This window comes from Ostrea edulis, chromosome 7 (genome assembly GCF_947568905.1).
Source record: "Ostrea edulis chromosome 7, xbOstEdul1.1, whole genome shotgun sequence".
Classification (NCBI taxonomy): domain Eukaryota; kingdom Metazoa; phylum Mollusca; class Bivalvia; order Ostreida; family Ostreidae; genus Ostrea; species Ostrea edulis.
This window is the reverse complement of record NC_079170.1, coordinates 9,894,063-9,914,028: the sequence shown is the minus strand read 5'-3', so window position 1 is coordinate 9,914,028 and position 19,966 is coordinate 9,894,063. Positions and strand designations below refer to the sequence as shown.

Below are 19,966 nucleotides of genomic sequence, written 5' to 3'. Positions count from 1 at the left end.
AATATAATATTACCCGGAGTTTCCGGGCACTTCCTGGTGTCCTGGGAGTTCGCGGTGTCGTGGGTGTAGTAGGTAAAATATCCATGTTTCGAGAGAATGAATAAATCCAAGTAGATCTGTGTACATGTACAACCAAATGAAGAATGATCAAGATACCCCTCAATATGGGCCGTCTGTAGGGTTTCTGTAGTTGTAGTGTTTGCGTAATGGTGGTATCCCAAACAGAAGCTGACACGAAGTCTACCCCCCCCCCCTTCTCTCTCTCTCTTTCTCTTTAGGGTTTCTGTGGACGTAGTGTTTGTGTAACGATGGCATCCCAAACAAAAGCTGACACATAGCTAGTCTACCCCCCCCCCTTTCTCTCTCTCTCCCTTACTCTCAATCATTGACTAAATGAGTAATTATTGTCATACGTATGCAACACTATTGCCATGCCATATTATTTCATCTATATTATTGCTACAGTTTTACACATTTCTCTCTCTCTCTCTCTCTATAAATATAAAACCGTGATAAATTATAAATAGCTCAATAACTCTCTCTCCCTCTCTTCCTCTCTCTCTCTCACATGGGCAATATAACCATTATACATGTTGATGTGCTGCGCCAATAAAGAATAACTTGTGTTTGTTTGGTTTGTTTTTTATTATTATTGTTTGATTTCTGATTGTTTAATAATACATGTATAAAGATGGAGAGAGAAAATACGATGATAAATTTAAAGCATTGTGTAGGGGACGTTAGAAATTAAAATATTCTAGGTGCGAGTCAATGCTATCAAAACTCAGGTATACTGGGGCTTTCCTCGAGATCTGAAGACTACCGGTCATCATTAGCCATGGTTGTTATCAAAACATCTTTCTCGGGTAGCTGTAGACCACGGTCTCTGCAAACGTCAATCAACCTAAGCTCTATTGTTAAAAGTTTGATTGACCAGCGGCTTATCATTGATCGCGACACAGGTAAAATTTGGGGGCGTTAACTTAAAGTTGGGTCTTTAAATTACCTTGTTTTCCGACAAGAAAAGTGAATTTAGACAGTTTATGTTTATCGTATTTGAGTATATATGTACACAATGCTAGAAAATTTCAAAGCATACTTGTTTAGCATGAAGAACATGTTTTCTACATCTCTAAATATTGGGATTGCATGTAAAGTAGCCGATATGCCCATGACGTCAAAGACGAAGCCCCCCCCCCCCTTTTTTTTGGACAATGGTAATTATTTGGTTGTTTGTGGGTTTTTTAATACGCAAATAAAGAGATATATTGAGTGAGTCCCCCCACCCCTCCATTTTCAAATAGTAATGAATGAGAAATGAGAATAATGTAACCTTGAAAGTTATGGAATGAAACTATTTAGAAAAGAACGACCCCCCCCCCCTTTCTGAAAATGAAGTTTGGAAAAATAACGGATGAGGAATAATATGTAGTAGAAAACCGAACCCCCAAGATTCAGAATTTTGAAGATGGGGCTACTGACTGCCCCCACCTTAAAAAAAGATGCGATGTGCCTGACTAAATATATTTTTCATAATTTGTGGTTTCAGGAAATGGTTGGTATAAAAATTAAAAGGTCGCCCACTGAATACCATTCTGAATTTAGGCCAGTTTGGTTTAACAGCGACTTGCACAAAGTATGTTTTATTTTAAACCCAACTACAGTCTCATTGTTACCATTAGTCAGCTTGATATATAAGCCACGTGCAGCTTCATTTAACATAAATGGTTATATAGTTTGGCGTCGTGATCTTACAAAGAACTCTTCGCCTTCTAACTGTAAAAGTAATTACTTGCTTTACTCGAGAACGAGAAACTACCTTCACTTCTTAAAAATAAAAGTAGGCAGCCATGGCACATGATGCGACCATTGGATCACAGGGGCTAAGCCCGTGTTGGGTCCGAACTCTGTGCGTTAGATGTCTGTCATGAACAGATCTATGTGTATTATACAAAAGCGTGTCAGTCTTAATCTATTTGTTTTACGGCCCGATTTAAAAGTATGAAATAATCCGATTGAGAATACGACTCCTTACGAAGTATTTGTACTATTAATCATGGACATCATAACCATGCAGTTATTCTAAGATTTAACACATGTTCACCCACATGGGCATATTGGCCCTGTCGTAAGGCATGAACCCCTGACCCAGGGGTCAAGAATTTCACAATGTTAGTTGAGGGCCTCGTGTACATATCTATGCATTTAGGCTTTCTCCCACGTGGGTGCGAGTAGAAAAGAATTTTATTTTTTTTTTAAAAAGATACGGCTTTTCCTTAGCATATTTGGCCCCATCCATGTGGTCCTATAAATCTCACAAATTATATTCCCCTTATCCTAGAGATGCTTCACACCAAAAATGGCAACAATTGGACTTGCAAGTTTTTAAGAGTTTAACAAGAGGCCCACAGGCCTTATCGGTCACCTGAATACCAGTGAAAAAGTATTACTACTTCCATAGGCTACGAAATCTAGAAAAAAAATCCTGATCTGAATATCTGAGCTAAATTTTTTATGTTCAGCAACAGTAATAAACAAGATGTGTTCTTGAAACTTCACTGCCCTCAAGTGCATACACTGATGAAAGGCTTCAAATAATAGATGTATTAACATTAAAACATCAAAAGATGACTAATTTGGACTCATCCTAAAGTCATAACCTTGGGTTATTAAATTTACCTTTTTTTTTTGTACATCCTTTTCTGCTATTCCTAAGTATGCATTTAGATTTTATACAGTATCAGCAAACTTTCACATACACACTATATACTAAGTTTGGCCCCACCCTGGGGTCAGAACCCTTACTCTGGAGAAAATTAAATCTACAATTTTGGTAAGACTACCTGCTCCATTTAGCATTATATACCAAGTTTGGCCCCCCTGGGGTCAGAACACCTACCCCGGGATCATGAGATTTACAATTTATATTCCCCTTGTTCCAAAGATGTTTCATACTAAATTTGAAAAGAATTGGAATGATAGTTATCAATAAGAAGTTAAAAATGTCTATTGTTCACACATTTAATAACTGACCATTTTGGTCCCACCCTCATACCAAAACCCCTACCCCTGGGATCATCAAATTTATATCTATATTTACTTTCTATTTAGTATCAACCACACTAAAAAAGATGTTATTTAAGTGTTTTGCATTTAGTTTTTCTTACATGTGTGTGGTTCTTCAGAAGATTTTTGAAAATTGGTCAATTTTGGCCCCGCCCCTAACCCCCCAGGGGTGCTGGAGTCCTGAAATTTACAATTTATGTTCCCCTTGTCCCAATGATGCTTCATACCAATTTGAAAAGAATTGGACTGGTAGTTATTAAGACGAAGTTAAAAATGTTCAATTGTTAACACACAACGACAACCAATTGCAATAGGTCACCCGAGTTTCCTCAGGTGACCTAAAAATGTAAAATGGTAACCGAGTTACTCAGGTGACCTAAAAATGCTGATCCCACTGACATCATACAGGATATGACAGCATGTCCATGCGAGTTAAAATTGTGTCAATATAGTTTCCTACTAGGCAAAAGAATGCAAAAAGAAACAAATTTTTTTTTTTTTAGTAATTTCTGGCAGATATTTTATTCATCATGGACAATAGAAAGTAACAATGTGATATACACGTACATAGGTATAGATATATAGAGATTTAGTCCATCATTGCAAACTGTGTCTTACAGAAAACATGTGAAAACAGTACAAACAATTGAAATAACCTCACTTTACCCCTTTCACCCAACTTTTCAATGAATCACATAACATGCACCAAATTTCCATCCTTCATATTAATAAATAGCACTTTTAAGAACAAAAAGAAAATATCTATTTACAATAATGTAACAACAAATGAAAAGGAAGTTCCCCACAATTACAAATATCAGGCTTTGGAATTTCCTTTGCTATACAACATTTTCATAAATTTCTTAAAATTGTTCTCTTCCAGGTTCTGTGCACATTTAAATTTTCTTTTCTCTGAACATATTTTGACATTATTCAAAACCTGTCCTGGATGCCCACTTCTGAAACAAATTACATTAACATAATATCGCTTCCTCATCTTGCACTCATTTAAACAGCAATACACCAATTTCAACCTGTCTTACTTCATTCAAGTCTTGAACCATTCAAATGCATGACTAATAATCAAATCAGTGTAATAGATAAAGACTGACAAGCACCCTTTCACAATGAACAAAATAAAGCATTAAATTATATTCAAAAAACAATGTCACATCTCCATAAACGGTGCTGGCATGTTTTGATACTGATTTTTTTTTAAAATACAAAAACATCTACATTCTTTAGCAAGGATTCATGTCTCAATAATGTATTTTATGCCAGACCAAATCCCTCAGAACATTCGTTGATTGCCAAGAGCAGCATTCTCTTTAGTTTGTCGTAAGTTTCATAAGCTGGTAAATCTAGCTGATTGAAGCTGAAAAAGAAAAACCAAGAAATTGATTTATTGTATTATCTTTTCAGTTTTTAAAATAAATCAAACCCTGGCTAAAAAAAATCACACTATATTATCCTTCAAGAGTAAAAAAACAACAACAAAATCACACTATATTATCCTCCGAGGTTCAAACTAAACTTGTTTCTGTTGTTACAGATGCTAAGTTATCGACTCATAGTAAAGTTGAAGGACAAGATGCCCATTGGACAGCTGACTAACGTGCTTTACAGCTCATTACGACATTATTAAGGGACTGATTCACGATTTTCCTCCAAATTTTGTTTTTCACTTTAAATGATCAAAATCTGCAGTCTAATAATGTTTAGAAGGTTTCACAAAAAATGAAGGTTATTCATCATGACAGAAGTTCATTATAGAGAGTTTATTATTTGTTTTAAAAACAAAGATTGAGGTGTGTTATTGTTTACGAAGTTTTAAAATAAATGGATATTGGTCCAAGTTTAATATATATATCACATCTCAAGTATACTTGAGGTAAAATGTGTCATTTAAAAGTTAAAATTTGTGATTGTTCAAAATGAAGATGCTTTAAATTACTAAATTAACATTTCATTGGTTTGTTTGTTTATATACAGTAAAAAGACTCAAGTCTTTGTTTACATAACACAGATTCAAAGCTAAAATATTGCTCTCATCCTTGCATTCAGACGGTCCAAATTTTGGTTGTCAACATTAAATGAACTATATTTTCAATTTTTAACATCAAAATTGAGAAAGATTTCTTTCGAAAAACGTGTACCAGTCCCTTTAGAGAATACTTTAGAAGATTAACAGCATTTTTACGAAAGATTTACACGTGAATGAAAATTCATGGCTTCAAATACATGTAAAGTTCAAAGCATTATAGGCATCATCCAGAAATCAGTCCTCATAGTATGTGACCTTGAACCTTATGACCTCCAAAACAATAGGGGTCATTTTAAAGTCATAGACACTTTTCATGTGAAGTTTTTCTGTAAAAGCTGAAACAGTGTTTGAAATACCGTACCAACTTCAAGGTGTTACAAACCCCAAATTATGTGCTTCAACGAAAATGGGTGACAAAAAATGACTACTTCTCCCTTTAACTTACAAGTGAACCAGTGTTCTACGATGGATTGGTTATGGTTTTACACCGTTTTGGCAATATTTCAGCCATTTTACGGCGGTATACAATGGACAAAAATCACGACAGAATTGTTATGATGTTTAGATGTAAACAACAAATAGTTAAAAATCGTCATGTAATGAAACCGACAGTGACCATGAATAGCTATGGGTAGACATGTTTCCTGTCAATGACTAATTGTAATTTGTTACTCTTCCCCAATAACTTCTAAATGTCAAACAGACAAGAATTGGCCAAGTAGATCTGAGGACAAGTCAAAATGTCAACACCCCACACTGGACAAACACAGATCACAATACGACACCAGTGTGACCTAATAATGCGACTAATTTATCTTACCAGGTGTGACCAACAGGCAGCCTACAGATCACAATAGGACACCAGTGTAACCTAATAATGCAACTACTTACCAGGTGTGAGCGACAGGCAGCCTGTCAGTAGATCTGTCATCTCGATGTATCTGAAATTTCTGGTAACCATTCATTCCCTCTAGGAAGGCAAAACCCTGCAAGGGTACCTTGGAGGTTCCTGTCACAAACTGCAGGAACTGGGCTCGGTCCTTTTGATCAAATGAGCGCAGGGCACGCCAAAACCACTGAACCTACAAAATAAACAAAATTAATCACAAGTCGCACAGAACTGCCATTTATGTCAACAACTGCTGAATATAAAATCCATATTTACAATACATTCTGTAGGGCTTTCAATATTTTGCTATATACTGAACACAAATATTTAATTTTCATCTTCACTTAAAATTGACACAAAAGTCTGGTAGATCTGTGCAAACCTGCAGAGAAGTGGCTTGGTATTTGTGGTATTCAGTGTTAGCCTTCAAGTCATCAATGTCAATAGTGGGTAGTCCTGATATCAGAAGTTCCAGCTCCTGCTCGTTGAAAATGGAAATAAGACGTTTGGGGATGATGTCATAGAATCCTTCCATGAAGGCGTTCAGCTGCTGTCGAATGGCTCCCGTCATCTTCATTTGACAGACCAACTTCACATACTCCTTCTTGTTGTCTTCATTGACAGAAATGTTACGACCACCAGGCTTCAAGTCTCGACATTCAGTGACACCAAATTCTTCAATCTACCAGAACAAGTACATATATAATAAATCAGTGCACATCACTGTAATTGCATTACTAAAACTGGCAACTAGATTAATCCATCAAACATTATGAAGTATTGCAGAAAGTATTTATAAGATTTAGGGTTTAAAGATCCGACATTTAGTATTTCAAACTTACCTCTGTACTAAATGTGAGATCGTATCCAAGATCTGCTACATTATTTTCAATTAAGAAAACCAATCCCTGGTAAAAGGAGTAGTCCTCGCTTTCCATGTCAGTGTACCTGTAAATATCACAGAGCTTTGTTTCATCGTGCCCATACACGTACATAGAAGTTCCGCATAAATAATCACTCTACTGTTAGAATATTCAGAGACACCACTGTGAGGAACGTTACTTGGGGAACCAATTGTTGTAGAATTCCTAAGAAGCCTTATCCCACAATTTGAAAACTCTTCGTACGGAATCCTTATCCGTGAAATTACGTCCTAACAAAACTGTAAAACCACAGCATTCCACAAATAAGGGCCTCCATAAATTTAATCCAGCTTTCATCGATGTCACACAACCAGCAAATAACCAGCTAAATGAACATCAGGAATGTTTCATCCGACTTCATTTTCACAAGACCACTAACATATCAATTTATATACATGAGAAGACACTTTCTTAAGTAAATTGTAAATATACAAATAGACAAAGTAAACAGAAAAATATTGCAAGCTATTATTTGCAACTTTCCTCATCTCAACCAAGATCTGTTTATGAAAAACTGATACCTATGTAACCCTCAAGGTAAAAAACTCTGGCATTTAAAGAAAGGTCTTGTTACAAGGAAAACACATGTGAAATATGAAAGCCCTGTCACAAACCATGCAAAACTTGTGGCCGAGGTTAAAATTTTTGCGGACTAACAGATAGACAAAGAATTATATGCCCGAGTTTCTGATTACGGGGGCATAAGAATTGACATAAAATAAATTCCTCTACAATAAAACCAGATTCTAATTGTAGGTACTTGAGAATGGTTTGTTGTAGTTACACACAGTCCTGCTATTGTGTTTCACAATGTTCCTTTGAACTAGTTCCATATTTCATGTCTTCTACATAAATACACAATATAATGTCCAAACTTCACATACTACTGTAGAAAAACATTTGTCTTTAACACTCACAAGATCAGCTGTCTTCTGATAACTACAAACTACTATAAATAAACACTGTCTATAAAACACCTGACAAGCTGTCTTTTGATGATGTAAATGTATTAAAAGCTACTGTCTGAATATATACTGTCTATAACACTCACTTGACAAGTTGTCCAATGATATGTTTGTAGAAAGACCTGGTGAAGTAACACTCGAGCAGTTTGTTATCGTACACAGCTTTGGCAATGATGCGGCCCACAAACTTGTAATAGCTGAGGTGGTTGCTGTTGCAGTGGGAGGAGGGATTAATGGTGTACGTGACCCTATCTCCTGGGGAAATCCGGAACAGGGCGTACATCGGGTTAAAGATTTCCCGGGAAATGATGATGTACCATTCCCTGAGTAAGCCACCAGCGTCCTGGCCTTCTTCACCTACAAAATACAGAGTCAAAATTAAAACTGTACAACATATACACCTACAAAATACACAAAGTTAAAATCGTACAAATCATAAATACAGCTCTTCAGCGAAAAATAATGAAAGATTATGCAAACTGAATTAGACAAATGTGGCAGTTTAATTTACCTTCAAACACAATGTAAAATCTGTGTTTCCACTCATCAGCTGTGCGTCTGAAAAGCTCCCTGAAAGAATCTTCAAACACATGTTCTCTCCTGACATGTACAGCCAGATCTTCTCTCCTCATTCCCTCGTCCAATCGCTCCAGTTCTTGCCTGAAGTATCGACGTTTCACATCAAAGTCCAAAATGCGTGTGTGGTCCACCAGAACGGAGAACGGCCCATCAGAGAGAGGGGTGGTGGACTGTCGCAGAATCTGGTTCAGAACGGTTCTGTGCGTCTCTGAATAAACAGATTAAAACAGACATTACGTAACAAGATGATCTTTTTTTTTTTTTTTTTTTTTTTTTTTTTAATCTTATACCCACTCAGCTTTTTTCTTATTCCTGACAATTCTTGGTATTAATTCTTTATTACTATTAAAGTCTTTCCAATCCAACACTACTTTACTATGAAGATCTTAAAACTCTAAAGTCTCTTATGCAATGATTTGGAGACAAATCTTTGTTACACGTTCTTCAATTTGACCGCACACCAAAGCATGTTATCAGCATGATAGATATCAAGAAATTAAACCTTTAATGCTCAGTTACAGTACATAGTGTACATAACTACATCCTATTGCTCATCTTACCAGCAAATTTGAGGAATTTCTGGGTATCTGGTGGCAATGTTATGAGCGAGGACACGGATGTAACTGACCCATCCCTCTGGACAGGGGCAGGGGTCTCACTGCCCGGGGCTGCAGGAGAGGCAGGGGCCAGGTCAATATTAAGGTGGGCCAGTTGATCCTCCCTTCTCTGTGTTCTCTGTTCCTGAGATTTCCCGTCTTTTTCACCTGTAACACATTCAAAATGCTATCATGTCACAATCTGCATCCCATGATAAGACACATCTATCTGATACATATTTTTATGAAATTGCTGTAGATCTCTAGATTTACAAACACATTTGAATACAATAGATTCCAAAATATATACGAGGAATTTATTATCGTGTAATTTCGCGAAAAACATCATTCTTTAAATAAAGTTACCCGCTTTTACTTTTCTGTTACTAAAATACATGTAAAACCATTCGTGAATTAATGTTCACACGATCGACGTCTCTGAGTCATTACGCAATATTAAGTTCTTGCGTAAAATAAGGAACCTACAGTCACAATCCATACAATTCCAGAAATCCTACGTTATTTGATATAAAAGTAAGTAGAGGTGATATTCAGTGTTTCAGATAACACTCGGAGCACTACAGAAACAACATGACTGTTTACATACCAGCATGAACAATGAAGAACGCCTCCACTGCCGGCTGTAAGATGAGGACAGCGTGGTGATCCGGGGTCTTAGCTAGCTCTGTCAAACACTCCCCTAACGTATTCCACAGTTCCTCCAGGCTCAGCTGTTCACTCAGGGACAGCTGGGGCGGGGCCGACTCCTCCGTCTTCTCTTGGGGTGTTGTAGAGGGACCTGCAAAAACGAGACAGAAATAACATACACGTAGATTGCTTGTGTGCTGATGCTTTGTGTGAATCCTTATGTAACTTGAATTTTAGCCATTGCATATCAATTCACCAGAATGTAAAGTTGTGGTCACTATGGACGTAATGTATAAGAATGAATGATAAATGCATAAAAATCTGCTTTCCTCATAAATTAATGTAAATATTAATAACTCGTGTATGTACATGTACATTCAGATTTACCAGAGTACAATGATTAATTAAAACACCAAACCATAATAGTGCACATCATTCTAAAGAACAACTTCTTTTTAAGTTTTGGTGTTACCTGGTTGATCCACGTCCATGGGAGATTCCGGGTTTGCGTCTACTGGGGGTGGGTTGTCAGCCCCTCCCTGCTGCCCCTCCTGGGCACCCTCAGCAGCCTGCTCTGAGGTCCCGCTTCTGTTAGTCGCCTCCTGAAACAAGTGCAATCAGTGTGAGAACATGGAAACCATGTAACAAAGCATGAGTGACACCCAGCACTCTCTGTGATTGTCAGTTCAGTACTTCTTAGAGGATTACTGAAGTTCTTTCATTCATGATCATTATTGTAAGAATCATCACTACTGACAGCATGTACATGTATATAATCAACAAATCTGTAGAGCTATTTCACATCCTATCATGTACCTTACAATTAATGAATGTATCTCTAGATACTTACAAGATTTACCTACATGAATAACTCTTAATTTTGATTGAAATTTGTATAAATCATGGGTAACATGTAAATTGAGCCATTACTTTAAGGAGGTGCTGAGTTTATGAGGACTGTATATGTACCTGTTGCTGTCTGGCCTGATTTTGCTGCTCTGAACGTCTCCCCACCATCTCCATGATAGCCTCGGCCTCTGCCTCCAGCGCCGCCATGGCCTCCGTGATGCTACTCAGGTCACGCTCTATTTACAAATGATTTAAATCATTTATTTTCGAACCTCATCGCGTTTCTAGCTTCTTCTGCATTAATTACCCACAATGCAACCTTACAGAAATCGCTTGCTCTGCAACACTTCAACATTATGAGCAAGTCAATTTTTAAAGTCTACATTTTATAAATCACTGATAACATGAAACCTATTAAAGTCTACATTTTATATATCACTGATAACCTGAAACCTATTCTGAAGTACTACCAGTTTCATGCGATTTTAAACCTTACTTACCACCCCTCCTAGCAGTCCTTTTTGCCTGTGTTTTAGCTGCATCTCGTAACTGTATGATGACCTTGAGGATTCTCAGGAAGAACTGTTGACTGGACGTCTTGCTGGTCAGCAGTGACATAGAAGGCAACTGTAGTTCCCGTCCGACTTTAATCTTTTTGGGAGCCGCCACTACCACACTGGTGCTGGGGTTATACCTACAGGTACATAAACAACAGTTAATTGACAATGTCGATAATGTCAATACTGGTTTTACAAACCTACAGGTACATATACAATAGTTAACTGACAATGTCGATAATGTCAATACTGGTTTTACAAACCTACAGGTATATAAACAATAGTTAACTGACAATGTCGATAATGTCAATACTGGTTTTATAAACCTACAGGTATATAAACAATAGTTAACTGACAATGTCAATACTGGTTTTACAAGAAACTTGCATTAGCACATTCACTTGAAGGTTACCAACACATCGGACATAAATATGTAATCTTTACTCGACCCAAATGCCTTAATAATTAAGTATTTGGTGTGAAGTAAGATGTTTATGTTGCTGCCTATTCAAGATGCCAGAGTATTGTCACTTTACCATCAAGCGAGACAGCACGAGAAGCATTCCATTAGCCACCTTTATACAAATAACAACAGGCCCAGGGGTCACAACACTCACCTGAACACTTACCCCACATAAAACTGTTAAATCCCAATAATGACTCACTCCCACTAAGGGATCATGGTGTGAACACACTGAAATCTACACTACATGTAGAAGGGGATTCTTGCATATCACTTTCAAACTTCGTTATACCTCAATATGATAATTCTATACAATGTGTTATCTGATTGGTCTAGACATTCACATGCAAGGGAGGATAAAACTTCATATCTTCCTCAAACATCATATCATCTCCCCATATTTCATCCCCTTTGACAGCCTCGTGGATTTTCCATATATTTTACGCCAAGGTAAACATAGTTTATTGTGATGTCACAATCGGTCCGAGTAATTACTCTCATCGTAAGGCACAATCCTTCATTTACACAAATCAAATGTTTTATGACAAGTTTGGTTGAAATTGGAGAAGATGAAAATGTGACAAGTTTTAACCAGATGGACAGAAGCAGGACAAAACTTAATCAGAAAACAAAGAGTCAAGTGAACCTTCCAGTCAAGTGTCAGAGCCCAAACTACTGTTATAAGCTGGATATCGTACGACATTAACACGTCATCTTTACTGTTATAAGCTGGATATCATACGACATTAACATGTCATCTTTACTGTTATAAGCTGGTTATCATACATTAACATGTCATCTTTACTGTTATAAGCTGGTTATCATACATTAACACGTCATCTTTACTGTCATAAGCTGGATATCGTACGACATTAACATGTCATCTTTACTGTTATAAGCTGGATATCATACATTAACATGTCATCTTTACTGTTATAAGCTGGATATCGTACGACATTAACATGTCATCTTTATTGTTATAAGCTGGATATCATACGACATTAACATGTCATCTTTACTGTTATAAGCTGGATATCATACATTAACATGTCATCTTTATTGTTATAAGCTGGATATCATACGACATTAACATGTCATCTCTACTGTCATAAGCTGGATATCGTACGACATTAACACGTCATCTTTACTGTTATAAGCTGGATATCGTACGACATTAACATGTCATCTTTACTGTTATAAGCTGGTTATCATACATTAACATGTCATCTTTATTGTTAAGCTGGATATCATACATTAACATGTCATTTTTACTGTTATAAGCTGGATATCGTACGACATTAACATGTCATCTTTACTCAACCCAAATGCCTTAATAGTTAAGTATTTGGTGTGAAGTAAGATGTTTATGTTGCTGCCTATTCAAGATGCCAGAGTATTGTCACTTTACCATCAAGCGAGACAGCACGAGAAGCATTCCATTCGAAACAAAACAAAACACGTTAAACAGTTTGTGACAGACTACAGACAATATCTGGAAGACTGTTAGCGCTGAACAAATCTCTATTACATAAACCTCTACATATACACCATCACTACTATTTCACATGAAAATTTCCTTAAAGTAATCAGCAAAATTTTGGCAAGTGTTCGACTTGTTCATCCCCATATTCATCATGAGAACCTTACGGTGCCCGTCGTCGTCATCCCCCCCCCCCCCCCCCGTAGATTTACCTGTCCTATATTAACCCCCCTAGAAGATGAGTGATCTTCCACCGACTTACCTATCCTGTATCAGGCCCCTGGAAGATTGAGAAGGAGCAGTCTCCATATCTTTGTCCTCTTCTGGATCTTTGTTCTTTGCTGCAAAGTCACTCAATTCTTCCAGCAGGGACCTGTACCACAAAACCAACAGAAAATGATCATAATTAAAATATCCATTAAATCCATTAAAATAAGAAAACAATTCCCTCTTTAAGGCAAGGTAATCCTTCCACACCCATGTAATTCTCACAACATTTACGTGTAAACCTTCAGAGTTTTCACATGATTTGCCAAGAATGACATAGCATTCCAAAGTATATTACCTGAAATTGATAATTTTAAACAATGCATACTTGCACTGTACAGGAACATTAATCAACTGACCTGCAAGTTTCTAGATATATATCATTTTAACTTTTATAAAACTGATACAACACTAGAGTTTCTCCAAATGACAAAAGAAATGTGTTAATTAATGTGTACCTTATATGACTACAGACTGTCAGGCCCAGGACCCGCGCACCCTCCAACAGAAGCTTAAGGACAGCCTGGCGAGTCGCATTATTGGCCCAGGACAACTGCAACAGCAAGTTCGTAGCGTCCTCCAACCCTTCCTCTGAGCATGATTTGGAAGTCAGCACCTGGGAACACAAGGATACAAACAAAAAAATCAATATGGTGGTACCCTCTTCCCTCTAAATCATCATTTGTGTCTCCTGACAAAATACATGCTTTATGTAGGGAGTTGGTTTTATATATATATATATATATATATATATATATATATATATACACACACACATATACATTAGCGGTATATTGAGCAAAATATTTTTCAATAGATTATACCAGTTATCATGCAAAGTGTGACAAAAGTAGTACAGTAATTCAAATTTACAATGCGCAAAGTAAACTGATATATCTATTTAATCAAAGTTATCTGTGTGTACATTGCATTTCCTACAACTATAATAAATACATGTAGGTAATGATTTCTCAACATATACATATCCGCGATGACATTCCTCAGAAAATGCTACCGACCTGCACAGCAAGTTGCAGCCTATCTTCTAACACCACGGTGTCATCTTGCTTGTCTTCAGGAATCTCTTTAACTACAAAAAGAAAGTCAGTGAAATGTTTCAACAAATGCAGGCAATCATCTTCATGAAGAAATGGAGAACTGTTCACAAATCATTGCTTCTAGAACATATAACACAAGCAATGCCAAGTGGAGCATCCATCACAATCTGACATTTCAACATGGGGAACAGTATGCAAAGTTTCATAACCTCAGTTCTATGGATTTATCTAAATCCTGCCTACATGTAAGAATCAGGGATGTGACTGAATTCCTCATAAATCGGAGGAAAACTGGTCAAAAAGGGAGGAAAACATCTCACCCTACCTGGAAAAATATCATTCTCTGCCACTTTAGATCAAATCCAGTGTTTCATTTTTTCGAAAATTGAGCAAATCAGAGGATTTCCTCTGAAAAGAGGAAAAATCACACCCCTGAAGAATTCCCTTCAGTGGCCTTGATCTTGAACATCAATAGGGCTTAGCAACTCACCATGAAAGAACAAGTACACTGACCCGTAGTTCTGTTTTCTATAAATATTTTGCTCACTAGGCTACACAGTTATAAAGCAGCGTCACTGTGTCTCCTCTATCAATCATAACAAGGGGATACTGTAAAAGTAATTACGCATGGGGGAAATTTACACTAATTACACGGTCAAGTAGTAAGCGTGTAAATTTTCCCCATGTGTATAGTTATAAATATTTGATATATATATATATATATATGATATTCAGTTACCGCATATTTTACCCCTTGGATAATTTTGGACGTGGGAAAATGCGTAATTAACCCCCAACATAAATTACCACTTTCACAGTTAACAAGTAAATGCGTAATTAACCCCCAACATAAATTACCACTTTCACAGTTAACAAGTAAATGCGTAATTAACCCCCAACATAAATTACCACTTTCACAGCAACAAGTAAATGCATAATTAACCCCCAACATAAATTACCACTTTCACAGTAACAAGTAAATGCGTAATTAACCCCCAACATAAATTACCACTTTCACAGTAACAAGTACACAATCTAACATGAAGTTTCAGCAAATCAATTTCCTTAATCTGAGACATACATATCTAACTATTTAGTATACCTATACCTCCACTTGTCTACATCAGCAGGTACTTTCTGAATTCGAGCTTTTCACACGTTATTTACTCTACTTCTTTCTGACAACAAATGCCCGACATGGACTCCACTAACACGTTCTACATTTCTCTCTTCCTCTGACTTACTTGTGCTTTCCTCCCTCTTCTCCTCTTTTGGAGGTGACGTACTGACACCTCTGGATACCACCGCTGGCGTGCTCTGTGTGGTGCTGGTACTAGCTGGAGCGGTAGTAGTCACCAGCCCTGTGTTGGTAACACCAGCAGGAGCCGCGGTGGTACTACTTGTAGCATTGCCTCGCGTTGCGTCTGGTAGAGCTAAGGACACAAGTCCTAACAATCTCAGTAACCTATCTGTCAATAACTGACTCCGCTTGACCACCGGGTGAGACAACATGAACATGAGCTGTCCAAGCGGAGATGAGTCATAGTTGAAAAAATTAGCCTCACTTTCAGCATTGCTGGCTGTCTTTTGAACACTTTTGCCTTTCTTGTTTGCATTTAGACTGTCTAATTTGATCAAGAGATCCCAGAAATCTGTCTCCGTCGGTGAATCCTTGGCACTCTTAGGACTAGCACTAGAAGATGAGCAAGACGTCTTAGGTTTACTATCACTCTCTGTCTTGCTCTCTTCACCTGGTTCATTGCACTTTTCCACTTCTTTCACTTTGGACGTGGGTAGAAACTGACTGGGGAAAACCTTTGCTAAAGCTATCAGCGTGTCTAACACATGTCTACACACAACCGGGGAAGCCTGATCATGGATAGTCACAGTTCCAGGGCAGCCTCCCGATAAATGTTTCTTGCCCATTTTATGAATTTGAAAGACATTGGCTCGACAACCAAGAGCAGCCTCCAGGCTTATGGACAACCAGGAGCCCTGGTTCTTTGTGTCACTTTTAACTGTCATGTCACTATCGGAGGCCAATTTCTTCTTTCCTTTCTCGCCTGAACGCAGAGCTTTTTCATCCTCCATGCGACATTCACCTGTCTTTTGCAGAATTGATAACAATGCTCTAATAACCCACACCCTGGTGGGACCATGGTAACACAGATTACGCAACACCCGATGAAGTCTTATAGTGTTCAGTTTTGGCTCGTCCACAAATAACAACACAAGTAAACATGTTAATGCCTCATGATCCAGCAAATGCCGTCCCCGTAATTTTACTGCATTCTGATTGGAGCTAGAACTGGGTCCGTTAAGACGACTTGACGCCCATGTCCACTGGTTACTACTCCGAGGCAGTGCTCGAATGGCAAATCTGCCACCTCCAAGACGACCTCCAAACCCTACGTAAAAAAAGCTTAAAATTAGCAACGGAAATCAAGACATTGCTGTGAAATATATTATCAATAAGTTTCTGAACAATATTTTCTTTCGTTTAAAATTTTGTGTTTGCCTTATTCAAATACAAAAGATGCCCAATTTAATCACATTTAAAAACAACTAAAATTCATGTAGAAAAATTTAAGACATGCAAATCAATAAACAATAAAAAATTTAACAGAATTAGTCTTCAAAAATATAAACACATACTTTAATGTTGTCTTAATAACAGAAAACTTACATGTACTGCGGGCACATGTAAATCTATAAACCACATGAAAAGACTATAAAACAAAACACAAATACAGGTATTGTGGCTCGAAATTCTTTTTTTCAAAAGACTACCGTAATTTCAGAATCCAAGGCCTTTAAGATTTTTATCTTTAACAATCAATTCTTTTTTTCAAAAGACTACCGTAATTTCAGAATCCAAGGCCTTTAAGATTTTTATCTTTAACAATCACAGACTGGACATTTTCCCGTGAGAACCACAACCCTAACAGAGAACAAGCACCTGAGTGTCTGAGAATAGCGGAGAGAGAACCTGCACCAGCAGCCTGAGCGAATAGCCTCTCTTGCATCAGACGACGATGTCGTTCCTCTAACTCACGACGTAACGTTTGAGCCTCAGCAGCTAGATCTGGGGGCAAAACTGCCACAGTGCTGTCATCCATGTCTGCTAGGACTTGCTGACGGAGAGAGCTGGGTAGGGATGCCAGGAAGCTGACGGGGTCTACTGGGGCCTCTGAATTAGTGGTAGATTGCTGCTGCATAGCAGTCATTCGGGCCTGTTCCGTTCTTTGTTGTGCTAATACCTGGTAATTTGTAAGACACACAAGTAAATTAGAATGAAAGCATGAGAATTAACACGTTTTTTGTCGAATATGTGCATGTCAGTTCAGTACTTCTTAGAGGATAATGCAATCATGATTCATGCAAAAAAAGAATCATCACGACTGACATCTTGATATTTGTCTCAAGTCTTTCAATATTCAATATTGTAATCATCTGTATGATTTGAAAATAAAAGCAAACTGTGTTACCTCCTCTTGGATATTAGGTGGTAATGCAGCCAAGAACTCGGGGTTGACCTGTAATGACCCGGTAGATTGTGCTGTCTGGGCCTGCTCTCTGGCACTTTGTCGTATTCGCTGTAACCTCATCTGCTCTGCAATGACTTCCTGACGAATGTTTTCTGGTAATGCTTCCAAAAAGGATGGATCCACCCCATCTGGAAATTCTGTATTCAATTACACAAGGAGCATAAAAAAGTGGATGAAGAATACTATAGTATAATACAGTCTTAGTCGTGTGTGGACTAGGTCCACTTTGTCATGAAAATGTTGAAGTTTACATATATACATCTATAAATAGAATGGAGTTTACATTGGGCATATTCTTAATGTTACATATTTCTAATGCTTACTACAATTTAAAAAGAAAATTTTTATAACTAGTCTGTTCCGAGGAACACGTTTTATAAGGGAGGGCATCGGTGATCAGTTCATTTTAGATGACCTTAACAAAACAGACATGCTAAAAATCGAAGACAAATCTCTTACAATTTCTAAGTTCTAAGATGACAAATGGTGGACAATTGATCCCCAAATGTTGCCCTGCTTTGCAGGAGACACAAAGCAGGCCTACAGCAGGGTTATTTAACAGACGTATATAGCAGATGTAAACAGCAGGCCTACAGCAGGGTGATTTAACAGACGTATATAACAGATGTAAACCAGTCCATTGATCCTCATAGTTTTTCCTTTACCTCCAAATCCCATATCTGAAACTAGTGCTGAAGCAGAAAGTGGGTTTGTAGCACTGGGTGTGGGGCCCTCCTCACTGACTAAGGAACTCCCAGCCTCGCCCCCTGAAGACAGGATACTGGAAGGAACATTGATGGAGGCACTGAGGGCTCCCATCATGCTCGTGGTCAGGGCCGACAGATTGACCGGCGGCTCATTACTCTGCGTGTTTTCTGGGTAGAGGCCGGCAGAGAATCCATGGAAGGCAGGAGGGGTGGAGATACCGGAGGTGTCAATAGTCAGGGCACTACCAAAAACAAACAAACTATTCAATGTTTTCCACCATATTTCATAGTTCAGATACACAATCTGCATCAATATACAAACATGGAGCTGACCACAGGATTTCAATCTCTGAACCATCTGGACATTAAGATAGCTCAGTACTAAGATATGATAATCAACATACAATATTCCATGGTGGTTTCAACCTAATTAAATGTTTTCCACAAACCTTGCAATGTTGTCCAGAACCGTCGAGGGTTGAGCGCCAGAAGCCGAATTTGTCGTCGTAGTATCCACAATATTGCCACGGATCGCCTCCCCTGAACTTTCTGCACACAAAGAATAAACATACAGGTGCATGTTAAGGATTTTAGTCTTAACAAATTCTTCTAATATCTACATGTATAAGTTCATAAACCATGGAATCCTTGAATTTCTTGGGATAAATCTGAGACAAATTAGCATGACTTGGATGTTATGGTTAGTGAGGATTTGATGTCAATGTTTTGTGTGAGTTGCAAGAGCCCATAAGCATGTTGTTATCAAGAAAACACCAAATATCCAAGAGAATGAGCGATTGATTTCACAGTAAACTACAGATAACAATTTGACAATTACTGGTAACTGGTTACTGATAACATAAGAAAGCGAATATTAACCTGTGGATTGCACATTGACTGCGCTCGGGTCGCTGATCCCAGACACTTCTTCGGGGGTGATCCTACTCTCCTGGATGGGTGGGGCCACATTCGGCGCCATAGAACCATGCCCTATAACCTGGGGGATGGCATCTATTGAGGAACTGGAGAGAGGCGAGTCGGGGCTTGAATCCTCAGTCATTAACAGGGAGGCCAAGTTGCAAGAACCACTTGGGGCACTGGCTCTGAAACACAATAGCAATACCCCTTGCATTAAAGTAGAAGTTCAATGAAATCAATAATCATTTACACTTTAGGAAGATGTGTTTGCAGAATGAATTCAAATGGGGCAAATGTGCCTAGATTAGTAGCTTTGACCTTAAAATGTCAATTAGCTAAGTACAGTTCAAATTGCCTTAACTTCCCACTGTCCTCTAAGAATTCTTTAGATAATTTTAGGCATTTACAA

At 37.9% G+C, this 19,966-nt stretch overlaps 1 protein-coding gene and 2 non-coding genes across 8 annotated transcripts in view; all 3 read right to left on the bottom strand.

The window, feature by feature from the left end:
* Nucleotides 1-3,967: 3,967 nt before the first annotated feature.
* LOC125653521 (E3 ubiquitin-protein ligase HUWE1-like) overlaps nucleotides 3,968-19,966 on the bottom strand; it is a 64,761-nt gene continuing 48,762 nt past the window's right edge. For 4 of the 6 annotated variants that reach the window (XM_048883084.2, XM_048883087.2, XM_048883085.2 and 1 more), the window contains 20 exons: nucleotides 19,519-19,742; nucleotides 19,089-19,188; nucleotides 18,598-18,881; nucleotides 17,873-18,069; nucleotides 17,344-17,644; nucleotides 15,629-16,792; nucleotides 14,346-14,416; nucleotides 13,785-13,942; nucleotides 13,322-13,432; nucleotides 11,060-11,253; nucleotides 10,680-10,795; nucleotides 10,183-10,312; nucleotides 9,670-9,861; nucleotides 9,027-9,230; nucleotides 8,399-8,674; nucleotides 7,974-8,244; nucleotides 6,842-6,947; nucleotides 6,382-6,681; nucleotides 6,002-6,192; nucleotides 3,968-4,441 (listed from right to left, as the gene is read on the bottom strand). In XM_048883084.2, coding sequence (XP_048739041.2) covers nucleotides 4,339-4,441; nucleotides 6,002-6,192; nucleotides 6,382-6,681; nucleotides 6,842-6,947; nucleotides 7,974-8,244; nucleotides 8,399-8,674; nucleotides 9,027-9,230; nucleotides 9,670-9,861; nucleotides 10,183-10,312; nucleotides 10,680-10,795; nucleotides 11,060-11,253; nucleotides 13,322-13,432; nucleotides 13,785-13,942; nucleotides 14,346-14,416; nucleotides 15,629-16,792; nucleotides 17,344-17,644; nucleotides 17,873-18,069; nucleotides 18,598-18,881; nucleotides 19,089-19,188; nucleotides 19,519-19,742 — 4,693 coding nt within the window. In that variant the 3' untranslated portion in view covers nucleotides 3,968-4,338. The remainder of the gene's footprint in view (nucleotides 4,442-6,001; nucleotides 6,193-6,381; nucleotides 6,682-6,841; nucleotides 6,948-7,973; nucleotides 8,245-8,398; nucleotides 8,675-9,026; nucleotides 9,231-9,669; nucleotides 9,862-10,182; nucleotides 10,313-10,679; nucleotides 10,796-11,059; nucleotides 11,254-13,321; nucleotides 13,433-13,784; nucleotides 13,943-14,345; nucleotides 14,417-15,628; nucleotides 16,793-17,343; nucleotides 17,645-17,872; nucleotides 18,070-18,597; nucleotides 18,882-19,088; nucleotides 19,189-19,518; nucleotides 19,743-19,966) is intronic. The other 2 variants (XM_048883086.2, XM_048883088.2) reach the window with 1 other exon arrangement.
* On the bottom strand, nucleotides 10,393-10,463 carry LOC125657299 (small nucleolar RNA SNORD61). The gene has a single exon (XR_007363277.1). It is a non-coding gene; the product is annotated as a small nucleolar RNA SNORD61 (small nucleolar RNA).
* On the bottom strand, nucleotides 17,724-17,786 carry LOC125657301 (small nucleolar RNA SNORD61). The gene has a single exon (XR_007363278.1). It is a non-coding gene; the product is annotated as a small nucleolar RNA SNORD61 (small nucleolar RNA).